This window comes from Bufo gargarizans, chromosome 2, assembly GCF_014858855.1.
Source record: "Bufo gargarizans isolate SCDJY-AF-19 chromosome 2, ASM1485885v1, whole genome shotgun sequence".
Lineage (NCBI taxonomy): Eukaryota > Metazoa > Chordata > Amphibia > Anura > Bufonidae > Bufo > Bufo gargarizans.
This window is the reverse complement of record NC_058081.1, coordinates 70,324,923-70,346,624: the sequence shown is the minus strand read 5'-3', so window position 1 is coordinate 70,346,624 and position 21,702 is coordinate 70,324,923. Positions and strand designations below refer to the sequence as shown.

General features: G+C 44.5%; 1 protein-coding gene across 1 annotated transcript; it reads right to left on the bottom strand.

Annotated features, from left to right (window-relative positions):
- Window positions 1-367: 367 nt before the first annotated feature.
- CKAP2L (cytoskeleton associated protein 2 like) lies at window positions 368-19,936 on the bottom strand. The gene is made up of 9 exons (XM_044283044.1): window positions 19,868-19,936; window positions 17,089-17,158; window positions 13,202-13,262; window positions 11,065-12,086; window positions 8,248-8,455; window positions 7,853-8,008; window positions 3,858-3,921; window positions 3,602-3,773; window positions 368-1,032 (listed from the first exon to the last, which is right to left on the bottom strand). Exons 1-9 carry the CDS (start codon window positions 19,905-19,907, stop codon window positions 750-752), a joined length of 2,076 nt encoding a protein of 691 aa, XP_044138979.1. The 5' UTR covers window positions 19,908-19,936; the 3' UTR covers window positions 368-749.
- Between the last annotated feature and the right edge of the window lie 1,766 nt (window positions 19,937-21,702).

Sequence of the window (21,702 nt, the reverse complement as noted above, 5' to 3'; positions counted from 1 at the left end):
ATCTTACAAGTGGCTATTTTATAATACTGGATTGAAAACCCTTCCTAAGGCCTCTTTCACACGACCATATGGCTTTTTCAGTATTTTGCGGTCCGTTTTTCACAGATCCGTTGTTCCGTTTCAGTTAGGCGTATACAGTAATTACATATAAAAAATTGGGCTGGGCATTTCCATATGTGTTCCGTTTTTTTTTTCAGACCCGTTGACTTGAATGGAGCCACGGACCGTGATTTGCGGGCAATAATAGGACATGTTCTATCTTTCAACGGAATGGAAATACGGAAATGGAATGCATACGGAGTACATTCCGTTCTTTTTGTGAAACCATTGAAATGAATGGTTTCGTATACGGAACGCAAAAAACGGCTTGCAAACGAAAAAAAAAAAAAAAAAAAATGGTCCTGTGAAAGAGGCCTAATACTTTCTTATGATTGCATTCCACATCCTATATACAAATTTGCAATGTGCAAAGTAAGGCAATATTTTACAAAAAAAAGAATAAAGCAATGTGTCTTTCATACAGACAGCGGTATAGCAGTATCTGCTACATGAAATATAAACGCGTGTTACAAGGTACTGTAGGTATTTCATGTATAGTATCATTATGCACAGGATCCTGATCGCCAGCAGATGGCACTAGCCTCTCGCTAATGTTCTCCTGTTTAATGGAAGCCACCAGAGGTCCTGGGAACAGACGGCCCGAATAACACAGACATGCACATGGCTGACATGACCGGGCACTGCTGTTTTCACACTGGTCCTTCCTGTTGATCCTCTGTGGGGTCCTGTTGATCCTCTGCCTTCATCAAGCCAATGACCTTGTGCTCTGCCTCCTCCGGCAGTGCCTCATTCTTCATGTATAAGTAGGCATCTGTATCAGCCTTGTCCAGGAGCTCCTCCAAAGAGGACACCACAGTGTCTTGTTCCTGTACCACCTCTGGGTACTGAGATGCCGAGTGATGGATCCGGACTGATCTCCTCACTGGGGTGAGTCGCTTCCATTCTTGGCCACTCCCGGGATTCTTCTTTTTACTGAAATTATACGAGTTGGAAAAATATAACGTACACATAAAATTCTAGACATAAATCTTCAAAGTTGGACACCCTAGATTAGGGATCGGCAGCCTCGGGCACTCCAGCTGCTCTGACACTAACTCTCAGAATGCTTCATTCACATGGGAGTTACAAGAGCAATGGTGCAAGTGCTGGGAGTTGTAGTTTCACAGCGGCTGGAGTGCCGAAGGTTGCGGACCCCTGCCCCAGATAGTTAATACATTCTTAATTGATGACTTGGCTAGCAGGTGCCATATCTACAGCAACAACCAACATAATGACCACAGACACTGCACATTGTCGTACCAGTGCCAGCCTGAACATGGAGGTGAGGGGCACCAAAGCACTGACTGTTCTACTACCCGATTCTGTCTGTAAGCGTCAGCTCCCAGAATAGGCCTTGTGACATGCGGTGTATATAACTATACAGTGGGCACTGTAACAGTGCAAGGTGTGTCTGGGTATTACAGATGTGGTATTATTACTCTTGCTCCCATTACTTATTGGATATATGATATATATATATATATTTTTCAAATTTACCTAATTTTCAGTTTTCTCTTATCCCCCCATGCTTAAATCCTACTTCCTGGTTTGTCATGTGACCGCTGTCCCGTTATGCCTTAGGACAGTGAGATGTGGCCAGACATCAGCAGTAAGTACATGCGACGCGAACCGCGCCCCTTGTTCTTACCAATGATACTTGTGCATCCTGTATTGCAAGGCTCCAATGCCTGACACAACCTACAGCGAGTACATCAAAACTGATTGGACAGGATACGTTTATATTAAAAGGGGTTGACTGCTTTTTACTATTGATGACCTATTCTCAGGATAGGTCAGTGATAGCTAACCTCCGGCACTCCAGCTGTGACGAAACTACGACTCCCAGCATGCTCATTTATTTCATTTCTGAGAACAGCCAAGCATGTGTATCTAGGGAGTTGTATACTAGAGGTTAGCTATCACGGGGATAGGTCATCAATATCAGATCTGTGGGGGTCCGACTCTCGGCACCCCTGCCGATCAGCTGTTTGAAGAGAGCGCACGAGCGCAACCTTCTCTGCAGCAATTGCAGTGGTGAGCAGTGTAATTACAAGTATGGCACCCCCATTCACTTCTATGGGACAGCTCTACAGTATTCACTTGAACAGACACAGCCGTCCTAAAGAAGTGAATGTGAATGCCAAACGTGTAATTACAACTGCTCACCACTACTGCGGTGAAGGAAGCGCTTCTATGAGCACCGAGTTCTCTTCAAACAGCTGATCGGCGGGGGTACTGGGAGTCGGACCCTCGCCGATTTGATATTGATGACTGATCCTGAGGATAAGTCATCAATAGTAAAAAGTGGACAAACCATTTAATTTCTCTCTAGCATAGTGGAGCATGAAGGAAGCATTTCATGGGGCATGCATCAGGGTGTATGTGAAGATGAAAAAAGTTATTGTTTTAAATGGGTTGTCCAGGCTTTACCAAGTTATAGCTTATCCACAGCACTTTCCATGACAAGGTTAACAGTCCTGTGTAGTACCAAAAACGGACTTCAGGCAACAGCACTACACCCGAACCGATGGTCATCAGGGGTGCAGGGCAGTGATGGTCAGTTCGCAGTGTTCGCCAGCGAACACATGCGGGCTGCCATCTTAAGGGCTCTTTCACACCTGCGTTCTTGTCTTCCGGCATAGAGTTCCGTCGTCGGGGCTCTATGCCGGAAGAATCCTGATCAGGATTATCCCCATGCATTCTGAATGGAGAGAAATCCGTTCAGGATGCATCAGGATGTCTTCAGTTCCGGACCGGAACGTTTTTTGGCCGGAGAAAATATATGTAAATGAGCTCTCTTTTCAAAAAGAAAAGGAAGCTGAGCCTATACCACTTGAATTCCGAGGCCTCCGGTGGGAGGATGACATTACTTGTAGTCACGCCTGCCACTGTTCACCTAGACCAGGGATCAGCAACCTCCGGCACTCCAGTTGTTAAGAAACTACAACTCCCAGAATGCTTCATTCACTTCTGTGGGAGTTACAAAAACAGCCGAGCATGTTTGCATTCTGGGAGTTGTAGTTTCACAGCAGCTGGGGTGCTGGAGAGCTGCCGATCCCTGACCTAGACGTTTCTTGGATGAGTCAGTGTTGCATAGTCAGTGTTGCATTATGGTATACTATAAAATGTGTTTTTAAATCGTCCCGTCCATGATGCAGATAGCTAGATATAACGGACAGCTTTGTTCTGAAACCTCAGGTCGTGTTGTACCTTTACATAACATAACCTTCTCATAGGTTTCCATGTTTTTCGGGAATACAGTCATCCATAGCAGCAGTTAATGAAGGGACAATATACCGTCCATGGATATGTATGGCTCTCATGTGCGATACTGCCGATCACATAGGAGTACCACCAGTTCCCACACTTGTCACTTCTCTTGAACTCTGTTGTATCGTTGGCTGAGTTTTGCAATATTTGATTGATACAGTGGGCTTCAAACATTTGGAAGGAACCGTCCACCTCCCCTTGTGAGGTTAACAGTTTGATGAATGGCTCTTACCTGGAAAAAGACGTAATCTGGAGCTTCACAGCAGAGCCATGGTCATATATGCTTGCCCCGGTACAAGGTGTCTTCACCTCTTCTGTACGGTTAGTAAATGGAGTTAATGGGATGTCCCTGTGGTTCTCATTCTCCATCACCTCCTCAGCTAGCAGAGGACCAAACGTGACCACTAAGAAAGACAATCCAACCCATGAGTATCATGTCGAGGTTTCCCCCTCTCACACTGCAGGACGTCAATCAGAATAAGAATCACCTTTCGTCTTCTTGCTTTTGCTCTTCATGATGTCAAACACAACCTCCCTCAGCTCGTCTATTGGCTGTAAAATAGACAGTGGGTTAATACAAGAAGAACTGCTGCTCGTCTAAAATCACAGCGGAGGACAAATAGGTCCATAAGAAACTATAGGAGCCCTACTAGGCCAATTATCAGAAAGAAGCATTCATAGGAATGTTCCTGATAACTGGCCAGGATAATGGAGCCGCCGATCAGTGAGCGAATGCTTGTTTGTCGGCTGCTGCGCATCTTTCATCATTCGTCTCCCTGTGTACTCAGGGATGTGCTGCCGATACTGAAAAGAAGCGGATGAAGGAGGATTGGCTTCATTCAGTTTCCATCAGGCTGTGTAACCATGGTGGGTGCAAACGAACGCCATCCACCGCCGCTTGCACTGCCTGAACATTGGATGGTGAAACACAGCCCTAAGTCTGGCCATACGGCTCAGAGTATTTTGTCTGCGAAATTTGGTTTGGATCCAAAGACTTCTGCCGTTGTTTTGCACAGACACCCTCCGCGATATCCGGCAATGTGGAAAACAAATGAAGGTGGTCCCCCGTGCAGCAGGGACTCAGCTCTCACATGAGAGCCGCGGCCCTGCTCTAACAGCCCAGGCCGGCAGGAGTGCCAATCTGGGCTGTTTAACACTTTACATGCAGTGGGCAATGCCACCCGCCGCATGCAAAGTGCTGACAGAGGGATGGGACTCCCTCTGTCTCCCATCGGCACCCCGCAAATACGATCGCGGGGTGCCGATGTGTGTGAAGGCTGCCTGGGGTCTGATGTAGGCCCCAGACCAGCCTTGAGTAATTTCCAGCAGGCTGCGCCTCTCTGGTGCAGCCTGCTGGGCAATGTCAGAATAGCATTGCTATTAAAATGCAATGCACTATAGAGATAGTGCATTCCATTTTGAAAGCAATCAAAAAGCTGTCTCTTATAGTCCCCTTGTGGTAAAAACCTAATTTATTCATATAAAAAAAAATCACGCTTTTTTTTCCATTGAAAATACAGTTTTCAATTAAAAAAATAAATAAAAATTCCCCATATGTTTGGTATTGCCACATCCGTAACAACCCGGACTACATAACTATCATGTAAATTATCCCCTACAAATAAAATAAAAAATATAAATTTTATATAGATATATATAATATATATATATATATATAAATAATTGCTAATTTATTCTTAAATTGCCACTGAAAAAATGTAATAACAAGCGATCAAAAAGTGCCATTTACTCAGAAATGATACCAATGAAAAATACAAGTCGTCTCCCAAAAATCAAGCCCTCACACAACTCCATATAATGAAAAATAAAAAAAAGTTATGGTCTCGGAAAGTGGTAATGCAAAAACATTTTTTTCTTTAATAAAATAAATAAATAAAAAAAAAAAAAAAGGGGTCTACTGCAAAAAAGTTGTAAAACTTAAAAAAAAAAACTATGTATTTGGTATCACTGTAATCATACTAACCTGTAGAATAAAGATGTTATTTATACCGAAAAATGGCACCATTAACCACTTCAGCCCCGCTAGGTGAAACCCCCTTCATGACCAGAGCACTTTTTACACTTCGGCACTACACTCCTTTCACCGTTTATCGCTCGGTCATGCAACTTACCACCCAAATGAATTTTACCTCCTTTTCTTCTCACTAATGGAGCTTTTATTTGGTGGTATTTTATTGCTGCTGACATTTTTACTTTTTTTGTTATTAATCAAAATGTAACGATTTTTTTGCAAAAAAATGACATTTTTCTCTTTCAGCTGTAAAATTTTGCAAAAAAAACGACATCCATATATAAATTTTTCGCCAAATTTATTGTTCTACAAGTCTTTGATAAAAAAAAAATGTTTGGGCAAAAAAAAAATGGTTTGGGTAAAAGTTATAGCATTTACAAACTATGGTACAAAAATGTGAATTTCCGCTTTTTGAAACAGCTCTGACTTTCTGAGCACCTGTCATGTTTCCTGAGGTTCTACAATGCCCAAACAGTAGAAAAACCCCACAAATGACCCCATTTCGGAAAGTAGACACCCTAAGGTATTCGCTGATGGGCATAGTGAGTTCATAGAACTTTTTATTTTTTGTCACAAGTTAGCGGAAAATGATGATTTTATTTTTTTTATTTTTTCTTACAAAGTCTCATATTCCACTAACTTGCGACAAAAAATAAAAAATTCTAGGAACTCACCATGCCCCTCACAGAATACCTTGGGGTGTCTTCTTTCCAAAATGGGGTCACTTGTGGGGTAGTTATACTGCCCTGGCAATTTAGGGGCCCAAATGTGTGAGAAGCACTTTGCAATCAAAATGTGTAAAAAATGACCGGTGAAATCCGAAAGGTGCACTTTGGAATATGTGCCCCTTTGCCCACCTTGGCAGCAAAAAAGTGTCACACATCTGGTATCGCCGTACTCAGGAGAAGTTGGGGAATGTGTTTTGGGGTGTCATTTTACATATACCCATGCTGGGTGAGAGAAATATCTTGGCAAAAGACAACTTTTCCCATTTTTTTATACAAAGTTGGCATTTGACCAAGATATTTCTCTCACCCAGCATGGGTATATGTAAAATTACACCCCAAAACACATTGCCCAACTTCTCCTGAGTACGGCGATACCAGATGTGTCACACGTTTTTGCTGCCAAGGTGGGCAAAGGGGCACATATTCCAAAGTGCACCTTTCAGATTTTGCAGGCCATTTTTTACAGATTTTGATTGCAAGGTACTTCTCACACATTTGGGCCCCTAAATTGCCAGGGCAGTATAACTACGCCACAAGTGACCCCATTTTGGAAAGACACCCCAAGGTATTCCGTGAGGGGCATGGCGAGTTCCTAGAATTTTTTATTTTTTGTCACAAGTTAGCGGAAAATGATGATTTTTTTTTTTTTCCTCTTTTTTTCCTTACAAAGTCTGATATTCCACTAACTTGCGACAAAAAATAAAAAAATTCTAGGAACTCGCCATGCCCCTCACGGAATACCTTGGGGTGTCTTTCCAAAATGGGTTCACTTGTGGGGTAGTTATACTGCCCTGGCAATTTAGGGGCCCAAATGTGTGAGAAGCACTTTGCAATCAAAATGTGTAAAAAATGACCGGTGAAATCCGAAAGGTGCACTTTGGAATATGTGCCCCTTTGCCCACCTTGGCATCAAAAAAGTGTCACACATCTGGTATCGCCGTACTCAGGAGAAGTTGGGGAATGTGTTTTGGGGTGTCATTTTACATATACCCATGCTGGGTGAGAGAAATATCTTGGCAAAAGACAACTTTTCCCATTTTTTTATACAAAGTTGGCATTTGACCAAGATATTTCTCTCACCCAGCATGGGTATATGTAAAATTACACCCCAAAACACATTGCCCAACTTCTCCTGAGTACGGCGATACCAGATGTGTCACACGTTTTTGCTGCCAAGGTGGGCAAAGGGGCACATATTCCAAAGTGCACCTTTTGGATTTTGCAGGGCATTTTTTACACAGAGCTTAGCCGCGCCCACGCTAGTTGATACAAGTCGTAACGTCAGTGGGCGGGCGGCCCGGCGGTAAACAGTGAGAAGGCCGTGGCGCTGCTGGAGCGCCGCTGCCTTCTCAAACAGCTGATCGGCGGGGGTCCCGGGTGTCGGACCCCCGCCGATCAGAAGCTGATGATCTATCCAGAGGATAGATCATCAGTTAAATGAAAGTGCAAAACCCCTTTAAGCATAACTACATTTCAGCATTATCAGTAATTTGTGTGCTTTTGCCTTGAAAATCCAAGAAAATAGACCTCTAGCACAATTCCCTTAAAATATTGCATCGCATACAGTTATCGCAATTTTTAGGGCCCTAATCGCAATCGCACAAAATTCCAATATCGTGCAGCCCTAATCCAGAGGACAGATTATCAGTTTAAACAAAGTGCAGAACCCCTTTATTAATGCATTCTAAGATTTGTAACTTCTTATAAAACAGCCAAAACTTACCGTAGCTCCAAACTGGACCCCTTGTTTGTACATGTCAATAACGTCACAGACGCCATCCCTTTCTAACAGCCTCGCCTTACACACCCAGTACTTTGCAAACTTCTTTGCCTCGGGGATGTTGTCCAACGTGGCATGAATATCCTCTCCCGAAATTCCCTAAGAGACAAGCAAACGTCAGTAAATCGAGGTTATCTTCACAGCGCCTCCTGTACAAACCTGCAGAAAATACTGTACAAGTATTAAATGACAGAAAAGGCTGACATGGAAGAGCAGACATCCGTCACTACTGTGGCTACATCGCTACAGTGCCAGGCCCTGCACGGAGCATAACTCAGAAGATTTTTTTATTTTTATTTTATGTCGAGGAACCATTTGTCATGGCGGAGAGCCTTTACCTTCTCGATGAGTTGTAGGCACTCGCTCAGTGTCTGGCGGATTTTGTTGGACAGGGACAGCAGCTCCTCCTCGTCCTCGATGCCCTCCCACAAAGAGCGGTTACAAGGGTTTTGTTTTTTCGCAGTGGGTGGCCTCTTTGGTGGCAGGATCATGGGCGGCCTCTTGTAAGTCTTCCTTTTAGAGCTCAGCCACTCTTCTAGCTTCTTCCTTATAAGCGGAAAAGAAAACCGTGACAATGCACCCGTACTTACAGAGGATAAATCGCCCCCAAATTATCTGGGGAATATCCGGGAGGCCAAGTGGACACTACATCGGGTCAATGGAGCCCTATGGATATATTTGACGTATAGAAAGGGAGCCTTTCTTGGTGTATATGTAATGGAAGGCTTGAATGCTGCGTACTTACATAAGGATCCCACCTAACATCCGCTTGGCCGTATCTCTTCACTCTCTCACCATCTCGTTGTCACAATGACAACACAAAGTGACAAGGTATGGCCCTGTGAGACCTCAACCGTCCAATTTGTCAGCATTTGGTTGACTGCAGCTGACTGCAAGGGGCACCCACAGCAGCCGATGTATGCAGGATTTTGCAGTAAAATCATGTGGCCATTGGTCACCGTGGGCAGGGTTTTGGCGGCATATTGTGTGGCCTCGACCCCTATGTCAAATCCTCATCAGCATCAATGCTCACATGTGTACATGGAAGACCTGCCCCTCTTTATGTCAGGTAAGGATGGAAATTCAACTAAGGCCCCATTCACACGTCTGCAATTTGGTTCCGCATTTTGTGGAACGAAATTGCGGACCCATTCATTTCTATAGGGCCGCACAATCCGCGGCCCGGCTCCAGAAATGCGGACCCGTACTTCTGGGTCCGCATTTCCGTTCCCGAAGAAAATAGAATAGGCATATTCTATTTGTGCCGGCGATATGCGGTCCGCAAAATGCGGAACACACATTGCCGTGTCCTGTGGATCCGTAAAACACGTTACGGACCTGTGAATGGACCCTAAAAGGGTTGTTTCACTTCAGCAAATACCATTTATTATGTAGAGAAGGTTAATACAAGGCACTTACTAATGTATTGTGATTGTCCATATTGCCTTCTTTGCTGGCTGGATTTATTTTTCCATCACATTATACGCTGCTCGTATTCAGAGGTTATGACCACCCGTAAATCCAGCCGTGGTGGCCGTGCTTGCACACTGTAGGGAAAAAAATACCCTGGGAGTGCGCATAGTAGCTTTTTTTCCTATAGTGTGCAAGCACGGCCACCACAGCTGGATTGCAGGGTGGTTGTAACCTATGAAAACGAGCAGTGTATAATGTGATGGAAAAACGAATCCAGCCAGCAAAGGAAGCAATATGGACAATCACAATACATTAGTAAGTGCCTTGTATTAACTTTCCCTACAGGATAAATGGCACTTGCTGAAGTGACAACTCTTTTAGCCCCTTAGTGACCACCAATACGCCTTTTTACAACGGTCACTAAAGGGCCCTAGGCTGGGCCGCCGCCTTTTTATGGTAGCACAGTCTAAATGCTGTATTACACCTGCCGATTTTTCGGCAGATGATCGCTAGCGAGTGTTCATACTAACGCTCATTAGCAACCATCCTGCAGTGTAAGGCCTTGTCCACACTTCAGCGATTTCCATCAGTGATTTTTAAACCCAAACCAGGAATGAAGCCTCCATTGATAAGGTAGAATGGAAAGATCTGCACTCGTTCTGTGTTTTGGAGCCGCACCTTGTTTTAGCCGAAAATCACTAACTAAACACTGAAGTGTGAACTAGGCCTAATACTGCCGTGATTTTTATGCACACCTAAAAAAACAAATCACTGTTTGCCGGCAGCAGATTGTGCTGTCTAATTACGATCTGCTGCTGGCAAACCACTAGACAGCATGGGGATGAGCAAAGGCATAGTGATCGCTCCTCCCCATGCTGCGGAGGAGATCGGTGCATGTAATAGCAGCGGTCTCCTCCTCTAGCGAGCAGGTGATTGCCAGGAGGGAACGCTTCCTTCCTGACAATTGCTTGATCAATCGGCCTGTGAAATACAGGCATAAGCGCTCTCACATGAAAGCTGCGCTTCTACTCTCACGACCCGGACCAGTAGAAGCACTGATTCGGGCCATTTAACCTCTTAAATGCTACGGACTACAACACCTGCGGAATGTAATCAGTTACGGAGGGAGCGGACTACCTCTTGTCTCTTATCGGAACCCCACGAATAAGATTGTGGGGTGCCAATGTCAGTGCACACAGGCCAATACCTGTGAGACGCCGGAGATGAAGAGGAGCCGTCAGCAGGAGAGCAGGACTAATAGGGGTTAATAAAGGGCTGATCTGAGGTCTGATAGGGGTTATTAAAGGGCTGATATGAGGTCTGATAGGGGTTAATAAAAGGCTGATCTGAGGTCTGATAGGGGTTATTAAAGGGCTGATATGAGGTCTGATAGGGGTTAATAAAAGGCTGATCTGAGGTCTGATAGGGGTTAATAAAGTCAGTGAGGAGGGGGATGGTGTGGAAATTGGCATTTGGCACTAGTACATTATAAATGTAAATGATAAATTGACTACCAACTAACGGCTTTATAAATTTAATTTATAATATACTAGTGACAAATGCCAATTTCCACCACCTCAGTGACTACCAACTAATATAATATATATATTATGAGATATAAAATATCGGTATAAATTATCAGCTTTCGGCCTGAAAGTTCACAGATCGGTATTGGCTAAAAAAAAAATCAATATCAGTCGATCCCTACTACATGTTAGAACAATATGAGCGCTTTCACATACTTGCGGTCATCTGCAGTCATCCTGGGAGTCTGTGGTCGTATGGTGGAGTCAGTGGTTGTCAGGAGGGAAGGCTTTGTGGTGGCCTCCTTAGTTGCACGTTGTTGCACAGTCTTTCTATTGTACTCATGCTTGGATCCATCTACTGCTTTTTTGCATCCAGTCGGTCCTGCGGTTTTTCGAGGAGCTACCTGTTTATTCAGCAAGTGGGTACTCTGACGATTGGACACTGTCTTGGAGGAGCAATCCAAACGGTGTGGTCCTATCTTTGGCGCAGAGACAGGTTTGGTGCTGATCTTCCTATGGACCGTGGTGGTGGAGGAAGTCACCTGTGCAGCTGTGAGATGTTTGGTAGAACAGGTCTGTTTTTTAGAATTACCCTCCAACCGATCCTTGGGCACGTTCAGTGGCTGTCTCACACCATCGTTCCTTGAAGACTTAATCAGGAAACTTCTTTCGCTTGCACTCTTACTTTTCGCTCCAGGCAGGCTTAATCTAGAAACTATGCGGATGTGTCCACTGCCGGCCACGGATGGAGGCTGAGACTCATGGAGGATTTTTGCCTTCGTGGCCTGTGTCGTGGCTTTAGTTGCAGGCATTTGCTTAGACTGAGATAGGCTCTGCTCTCTCTTCTTAGGCTGCGGCCCCGGCTGGCCTCTCATAGTAGATGTCTTGCCCATCACACAGATTTCAGGTTTATCTCTAGGTTGTTTTTTTGTCAAAATAACAGTTAATGTGACGTCCGACTCTTCACTTCTTCCCTGCTTTCTAGCATTGGACTTGGGTACAAGAGAGGCTTGTAATGTCCTTCCTCCGCTCTGTTCTGGTCTCGCTCTTTTAGGTGGCAGAGGGTTTCGGGATGACATTTTATCCCCCGGTTTGTTGGATGGGACAGTCTGCTGCGCAGGTATCTTTCCGGAGCTTGATTTATGTAGAAGTGGTCCGGCATTTGAGGTTTTGCTCTTTTTCGATTCGAAAGCAAAGTGTGAAGCTTTATTTGAAGCATATTTCTTTGTCTCACAGATCTATAACAATACACCGAAATACAATTATTACACGAGAAATGCAAGGCTGAGCGTACCTCAGCTTCAGAGGGTCTGCTCGGGGGCTCCGTTACAGATTCCATCAAAAATATCCGAAAACAAAGACCCATCAGACCACATATAGACAACCGGGTCCGTCTGGTGCTGTTAGTTTCAGTTATGTGCCGGCACTTCTGTTATTTCCATGGACGGGGAAGGGGTTTAGGTGTCGAAAATGGTTTACATGTAAGACAGCTAGGAAGCGACAGTGGAACCATCGGCGCCTCTACATTGGCAGATCCACTGCCAGTGCCGGGCCTTAATAAGACTGGCGTCTAAAACGCCAGTCTTAATTAATATTAATTTTGTGGGAAAAGTATCAGTATAAACTTGTCACTTTTTCATTGAAATCTCTGCCTTTCTGAGCTTAGGAGTCCAGCGGGTGGTCCCATTCAGTGAATGAGAGCCTATCCTGTGTATACAGAGATAACAGCCAATCACTGATAGGACTCGGCTCCATCACATCAGACTTCATGTCAGTGTGACAGGTTCTCTGTAAGGCAGAATAAGAAGTATATGCATACATATACCACCAACTGGTTACCACCCCTCTGTACCCTTACTGCAGACTGCTAGTAATTCATTCATAACTTCTAGTAGGAATAATAAAGGAATAGCACAACATAGAGACATAAGAGTAGATGCTCCAGGCTTGTTATTACATGGGGAATGCATGGAGCTATTAAAACAGGAGAGGTCCTCGCTAAGCCACCCATACACATTCAATAGCCAATCTGTTAAACGAGCGTTCGGCCACCAGCTCTCTCTCCCAACTTCCACATACACATTCTGCTCGGCCGCACGTGTTAAGTGTATTCTATGGGGAGAGTGGAGAACGCCACTGCCAGACACTGCCACGAGGGAGATAATATTAATTTCATCATGTGTGAGAGGAGAGTCGGGAGCTCCGCACACACATTATGCGTATGGCCAGCTTTACACTGAAGGCGTTCTTCTCCAGTATTGTGTGCCGTGTGGGCATTAGTGTCAGAAAAAAAAAAGCTGCTATATAAATAAACAGTACAACGTATAGAAATAGAGGGTCATTTCTCACAGACCTGTTTAGAAGACGCTTGTGGTCTTTTATTCTGTAGATTGGTGCAATCTTTAAGATATGGCCTGCACAAACACAAGAAAATGAACACTTACAAGTAAGACTATAGAGACCACTCATCACCCCCAACTTTTTGCAGTGCTTCAGTATAGCCTTACTACTTTATACTTATTTTAAGGTAGGACTTGCTCTTAAAGGGGATGTTGCAGCTAGCCATAGACTCCACTGACTTAGGCCTCTTTCACACGTCCATGATGACATCCATGACAAGATGGTCAATGGTTCATCCGTGAAGGATCCGCGTTTGGTCCGTGTGTCATCCATATTCCATGGACACTGCTCAGCTGATAATTATTTTCTAGAGCAGGGGTGCACAATCTGCAGGGCACATGGACAGAAACACAGCTGATCGAGCAATCAGCTGTGTTTCTGCCCACAGCGCCACACGATGGAGCATTACCGCTCCTGCTCCCGCACTGTAGCAGGAGCGGGTCTGTTCCCAGCTGTCAGTGACAGCGGGGGAGCCGAGGAGAAGGCAGAAGCAGTGCCTTCCCCTCAGATATATGAGCGGCATGCTGTGCAGGGTGGACCCAGCTTGGGGGCGCAGAGCTGCAGGATCGGGAGACCCTCAGGCTGGGTTCACACCTGAGCGTATCTGATAAGCGCTTTTTACAGGCGTTTTTATCGGGCGTATTTTGGGGCGTTTTTGTATTTGGAAACACGCGTTCTTGCTATTGACAACAGAGGCGTACGCGCGACAATACGCCCCAAAGAAGCTCCTGTACTTTTTGGCGCGTTCGTGCGCGCTGTAAAATGCTCAGGTGAGAACCATGCCCATAGGGAATCATTGTTTTTTGCCTGTTGAGCGCTTTACAGCGCGTAGGAACGCGCTGTAAAATGCTCAGGTGTGAACCCAGCCTGACAGCTCTGCCTGTGTACAATGCCCCCACAGCAGGCTGGTTTCCCCTGTAGCTTGGGCTACTTTAGATGCCCCAGTTACAGTGAAAATATTGCAAAAAAAGTCTGTGTCCCCAAAGGTGACCTCTTGGGGACAAATTATGTGGAAAAAAATATATAAAAAAAAATTTGGAAAAAATATAATAAAAACACAAAAAAAAAATATGATGTGGCAAAAAAATAGAAAATTATAAAAAAAATAAAATAAAAAATACTAAAATAAAATACAAATAAAAGAAAAAATTGCAGTGTTCACTGTACCCTTACAGTCTTTTTAGGATCCCTTGGGGGACACATTGTGTGGCAAAAATATATTGAAAAAAATAATAGAAGAGAAAAAAAAGAAAAAGTGCAAAACAGAGTGTTCATTGTCCCTCAGTCTTTTTATGACATATTATACCAATTATTTAAAAAAAAATACAATAAAATAAATAAAGTAAAAAAAAAAAAAAAAGGATAAAGTGAAAAATTAACAAAAAGTGTCAGTGTCCCCCCACTGGTCTTTTTATGACCTCTCGGGGAATATTATTTGTAGCAGAAATATACTAAAAATTAAGTTAAAAAAGATAAAAAATAATAAAATACATAAAAGAAAAAACACCCACACCAACCAAAACCGTTGCCATTATCGCCCCATTCACGTAAAAACTATACGTATTATAAACAAAACAACTGACACAAAATAGGGAACTAATTATAATAATTTATTTTGGTGGTAGTTTGCATATTTAAAAGAATGAGGAGCTATAGTTTGAAAAAAAAAAATACTTTAAAAATGTTTTGTACAGTTTCCCCCAAATAAAACTAAAAATCAAATTATAAGGCCCTATGTGTCAAGTGAAAAATTGTTGCAAAAATTATTTTGGTATTCCCAACACTGTCTGAACGTGCGCTCAATCACAAAAAAAAAAAAAAAAGGGTCTGTTCAGGCCTGGTTATTAAAGTGTTAACCAATAAGCGCTTTCCCCAGTAGTAAGGGAAAATGCTTACTGGTTACTGCATGGCGCCTGTAACTGGCAGGAGGTGGTAATAACCAGGGAGCGCCGTCCTCTTATTTGCAGCCCCTTGAAATAGCGCGATGTGACAATGCGGCTCTCGGACCAATAAAGGTTGTGCACCCCTGATCTAGAGCATCTCCTACCAATAGTCCATAAAAATCACTGACAGAACTTGGATGCTGTCAATGTTTATCGGACCCACACACTTCAATGGATGGTCTGCATCACGGACCAGAGTACCGCACGTCTCCGTGGATTTTCCACTGACCCACTGGGAAAACCATAGATGTGCCAACACACATTAAAATCCAATGGTTCCACGTGCTGTCCGTAATTCAGCAACGGGTGAAAGAGGCCTTACAATTGGGGCAATTGTGTTCCATTGATGTGTCCACGGTTGTGCAAAGTCATAGGACAGAAGGAGAATTTAGGCACAAAGAGTGTTGGCAGTTCACTAGGGATCGGTGGTCTCTCTGAAGAATGGCCGTGCATACTGCGGACAGTGCATAAAGTGGAAAACCTGTTTTAGGCCTATTGCACACGGCCGTTTTTTTTTTTTCCGTTTACTGGCCGTTTTTTGCGTTCCGTATACGGTCCGTATACGGAACCATTCATTTCAATGGTTCCGCAAAAAAAACGGAATGTACTCCGTATGCATTCCGTTTCCGTATTTCCGTTTTTCCGTTCCGTTTTAACATAGAACATGTCCTATTATTGCCCGCAAATCACAGTCCGTGGCTCCATTCAAGTCAATGGATCCGCAAAAAAAACGGAACACATACGGAAATGCATCCGTATGTCTTCCGTTTCCGTTCCGTTTTTTCCTGAACCATCTATTGAAAATGTTATGCCCAGCCCAATTTTATCTATGTAATTACTGTATACTGTATATGCCATACGGAAAAACGGAACGGAAAAACGGAACAGAAACGGAAACACAACGGAAACAAAAAACGGAACAACGGGTCCATGAAAAACGGACCGCAAAACACTGAAAAAGCCATACGGTCGTGTGCAATAGGCCTTAGGCCTATTGCACACGGCCGTTTTTTTTTTCCGTTTACTGGCCGTTTTTTGCGTTCCGTATACGGTCCGTATACGGAACCATTCATTTCAATGGTTCCGCAAAAAAAACGGAATGTACTCCGTATGCATTCCGTTTCCGTTTTTCCGTTCCGTTTTAACATAGAACATGTCCTATTATTGCCCGCAAATCACAGTCCGTGGCTCCATTCAAGTCAATGGATCCGCAAAAAAAAACGGAACACATACGGAAATGCATCCGTATGTCTTCCGTTTCCGTTCCGTTTTTTCCTGAACCATCTATTGAAAATGTTATGCCCAGCCCAATTTTATCTATGTAATTACTGTATACTGTATATGCCATATGGAAAAACGGAACGGAAAAACGGAACAGAAACGGAAACACAACGGAAACAAAAAACGGAACAACGGATCCATGAAAAACGGACCGCAAAACACTGAAAAAGCCATACGGTCGTGTGCAATAGGCCTTAGGGTACTTTCAAACTAGTTTTTCTTTTCCGGCCTTGAGTTCCGTCCTAGGGCCCTTTGCCGGAAAAGAACTGATCAGGCATATCCCCATGCATTCTGTATTAGTGCCGGATCTGGCATAAAAAAAATACAGCAATGCCGGATCCGTCCTTTCCGGTCTGCGCATACCTTTAAAAATGTTAAAAAATAAATGAAAGAAAAGAAACGGATCAGTTTGTCCGTATAACAAACAGACAGACTGATCCGTTCTTGCAATGCATTTGTGAGACGGATCTGCATCCAGATCCGTCTACAAATGCTGTCCCTTTGCATGCAGATTGCTGGATCCGGCGAGCAGTTCCGGCGATGGAACTGCTTCCCGGATCACTCTGCCACAAGTGGGAAAGTAGCCTTATGACAATACCCAGAAGTGTGCACCTACTTGCAGTTGTCTTGAGGCTTTAGCTTCCCTTTTGCTTCCAAATATTCAAGAAGCTTCAAGCGACGCTCTTCTGCAAGGAAAAGGAACGGATGACATACACGCTGTAGTATGTGATCGCATCAGGTCGTCTCAGAATTTTATGCAAACTGTCTTAAATTAAATTTAACTAAGTTTCCTCTCCCCCGACTCTGATTCTCAGAATTAAGGGTTAGTAATGCATCCTAAAATCCAGGTTGTTGCCTTCCTCTGGGGAACCCCTGAAAATAAAACATAGATTGGAAAACAGAGCGAAGGGCACAAAGAGGCAATGATGGGAGTGCCCTGCCTAGTAGCCAGAAATGACAACTGCTGCAAAGAACAGCTCTTGCTATAGACAGCCTGGCTGCATGCGCACGACACAGCAGGACCCCTCAATGGACGTGCTGGAATGTGCCACTCAGTTCTTAGCAGCTACAAATATACAAAATATATACTAACAGCTAAATTATATAAGTAGATCCACTTAGATCCCCACTGATCATTAGAACGGGGACCCCCTGAAATGAATGGAGCCGCAGGTTAAGCATGCGCACTGCCGTTCCATTCATCTCTATGGGACCGCCAGAACTGAGCACTTGTACTATCTCAGACAGTCCCACAAAGATGAATGGGGGTGGCAGTGCGAATGCTCAACCTGCGGCTCCATTCATTTTGGGAACAGGAGAGGCACGGGGTCCCGCGGGGTACGGGGTTCTGGTTCTCTGCAGGGCCCAGAGGTCAGATCCACATCAATCTTAGGGCTCACGCACACCAAGTTATTTTTTATCTGTGTCCATTCCGTATTTTTTTTTTGTGTGGCCCATACGCGGAAAAATTCATTTCAACGAGGCCGCAAAAAACCCCCACAAAAATAAAAACGGACACGACTGTGTGCATTTTGTTTCTGTATGTCCGTTCTGCGAAATAAAATAGAACTTGTCCTATTATTGTCCACTTTACGGACAAGGATGGAACTGGTCTATTAGGGGCCGGCTATTCTGCAAAATACGGAATGAACATGGATGGTATCCACGTTTTGCGGATCCGAAAATTGCAGATCGCAAAACACCAACGGTCGTGTGCATAAGCCCTAATAGTTATGCACTATCCTGTGAATAGGAGGGAACCGGTTACAAGCCGAATACCCTTTTAAAGGGGTTTGCCCACTTTTTTTTTTAGACTGATGACCGATCATAAATATCAGATGGTTGCAACCGTGGCCTTCTCTTCTTTGTATACCTGTTCACCATTGCAACCGATGCATAGGTCATCAATATCGAAAAAGAGGGTCCATTCACACATCCGTATGTGTTTTGCGGATGCACGGATTCTGTATTTTGCGGACCGCACATAGCCGGCACTATTATAGAAAATGCTCTATTTTTTTCGGGAGCTGCTGACTGGAAGATCAGCGGCGCGCTCTGGAAATGCAGATACGGAGAGCACATAGTGTGCTCTCCGCATCTATTCTGTCCCCTTAGAGAATGAATGGGTCCACACCAGTTCCGCAATTTGCGGAACGGATGCCGACCCATTATCACGGATGTGTGAATGGAGCCTTATAAGGTGATGTCAATAATTTTATTATCACCATAGCAACGACACCTGTCAAGAGGTGGGATATATTAGGAAGTAAGTGATCACGCAGTTCTTGACATAAAAGAGAAGTAGGTAAATTGGCGAGTGTAAGGATCTGAGCTGCTTTGACAAGGGGCACACTGTGATGGCTAGACAAGTGGATCAACTAGACGGACGGAAGATCTTGTGGGGTGTTAAAAATGTTCTGCAGGGAAACAAGTCTGATCAATGGAGGCCTCAGCTCACAACTTACAGTTTTGTAAATGTTCCTGATAATTGCTTGCTTGTCAGCAATCACCTCCACTGTATGGGGGATGAGCAATCACTGCTGTGATTGTCCATTCCCATAGAGAATGACTGATCCTGGGCAGTAGATCCTTCATTACGCTGCCCAGAAATGATGATTCGGGGGGCGCTGGCAGACACCTTTACACAGGGCAATTATCAGGAACAGGCGTTCCTACAAATACTCATCCCTGATAAGGCTGAGTTCACATCACCGTTTAGCTTTCCGTTCTGCCAATCCATCAGAAGAAGAGTTTAAAAAATAAAAATAAAAAATTATAAAATCCTGTTGCATCAGTTACTATCCGTTTGAGCCGTTTACGCCTGAGATCCGTATTTTTTTTTCTGGTGACAACAATTTTTTGGGTTACCGGGAGTATTAAAGGGGTTGCCCAATCTCACAGTTTCCTTGGCGACACAGGAGTAAGCGCCAGACCCAGATGGCCGGCCGTATGGAAACAGGTGAGCGAGCCGGTGCTACGCTATTTCCACAACTCCCATTGTAGTGAGGATGTCTATAAACACCGGCATAATCACTGGCGCCCATTGTCTGCCACGGGTTTGTGAGGCATATAGTGATAGATATACAAAGCATTTCTAGGAGACAGCCCCTACAGCAGGGATCAGCAACCTCCCGCAATCTAGCTGTTCTGAAACTACAACTCCCAGAATCCTCCTTTCACTTTCATGGGAGTTACAAGAACAGCCAAGAAAGTTTGCATGCTGGGAGTTGTAGTCTCACAGCAGCTGCAGTGCCGAAGGTTGCTAATCTCTGCAGTAGAGGATCTGAGGATTCTATTGGGGATTACTAGAATAGAATGCAAGGCAGGCGACTGTGTGAGCTGCGGGTGCAGCAGGAGGGGCACACCCGTCTACCTGCACCTATGACAGAGCTCACCTTGTGCTGTCAGACTCCTCTTCCCTTCCATTATATCCATTTGGAGCGCAGTGGCCGCTGACCTCACTTTCTTCCCAACCGCCTCAGTTCAAACCAACTAACCAATAAGGTTCTGCGACCTAGGGAAAAGCAACCAATCACCTTCTCTCTGTTTTTTTTTTTTTTTTTTTATCTCCGTAAAACTTTATTGATAAGGACAACAGCGACAGCGCGGTCTCGGCTAGCGTGGAAGCTGCAGAATACAGCTTGTCGCTTATTGGACGGCAGTGTTATACAGTAACTCCTGATTGGGCAGCAGTTGTCAGTGGGCGTGGTTTGAACTGTTGTGGCGAGACTCAGTGGGCTCGCTGCGCAGGCGCGTCAGTGTGTGAGTGTGAGCGTTGTGCTACTGCGGAGGTGTAGACGACGCCTTGCAGTTCCCTGCACAGCTGGTGTTCCGGCGCAGTGTGCAGGGGAAACGGTGGAGCGCTACAGGGCGCGAAAGTGCGCAGTACTCCCCTTTTCTCAGACCAGTGTATACCACACCCATTGTTTGCAGTTTACTGCCAAAAACCCGCTACACATGTCCATAAGCAATGAGTGCCAAATAAAACCGCAGCCCCCCAGTAGATACCGTAACTCTGTGTGAGGAGATTCTAACTGGTTCTATGGGATGTTCCATAAGGGCTCATGCACACGACCCCAGACATCCCAACCTGCAAAAACTCATTTCAGGGAGGTTTTTTTTTTTTCCCCCACAAACTTTTTATTACATTTTCCAAACATATGAAGTATCTGCACACTTTGCTCTATGGTGTGGAGGACCGGGCTCATTACCCTGCCCCAAATTATCATATTTATATATATGATTAAAGCATCCAGGGGGTGTGAATTTAACACTGGGGTAAATAATATAATTAAAATGGAGGGTTAAATGTGTAAATGTATTTTTTTTAAAATGCATCTCTCTCAATAGTTATATAGCTACTGAATGAGACAGAAGGGATGCCTTTAACATATATATCTCCTTGAGAAGCCAATTTGACCATAAAGGGTTAATTCAACCTGTAATCTAAGCTCTGTCCTGTCACTTCTCTTATCTCTCTGCTCTGCTATCTGACTGAGATAAACCTTTCAGGGAGATATTGTTTCACATGCGGGTGTCAGGGAGCCGCTATCTAATAGCGGGAGACTCCCTGAACCTCCGGGAGAGTTGAGATCCCTGCGACCCATATGTATTTAGCGGTCCGGAAAACATGGTCCTGTAAAAAATACGGATGACGTCCGTGTGCATTCGTGGAAAGGAACAGCTGGCCCCTAATAGAACAGTCCTATTCTTGTCTGTAGGTATCCATTCACACGGGCGTAGAATGTGTCCGCACCTGTTCTGCAATTATTCATTCTCTATGTGGCAGGAATGGATGCGGAAGTGCTGTCCGCATCCGCATTTCCGGAGCATGTCCTATTCTTGTCCGCAATTGCTTGCGGATGCAATGCGATTTTCACGCAGCTCCATTCACTAATATGGGGCCTGCGTTGCGTGAAAAACGCAGAATATAGAACATGCTGCGATTTTCACGCAACGCACAAGTGATGCGTGAAAACCAACACACACGTTCACAGCCCCATTGAAAACCAACGCACACGTACACAGCCCCATTGAAATGAATGAGTCCAGATTCCGTGCAGGCGTATTGTGTTCGCATCACGCGTTGCACCCGCACGGAATACTCGCTCGTGTGAAAGGGACCTAAAAGGAGAACTGGCTTAATACTACTTTCACATCTGTGTGTTTGCTGTTCGGTTCTGGCATCCGGCATGGGGGTCTCAAAGCCACAGCAAAACGCATCCGATGT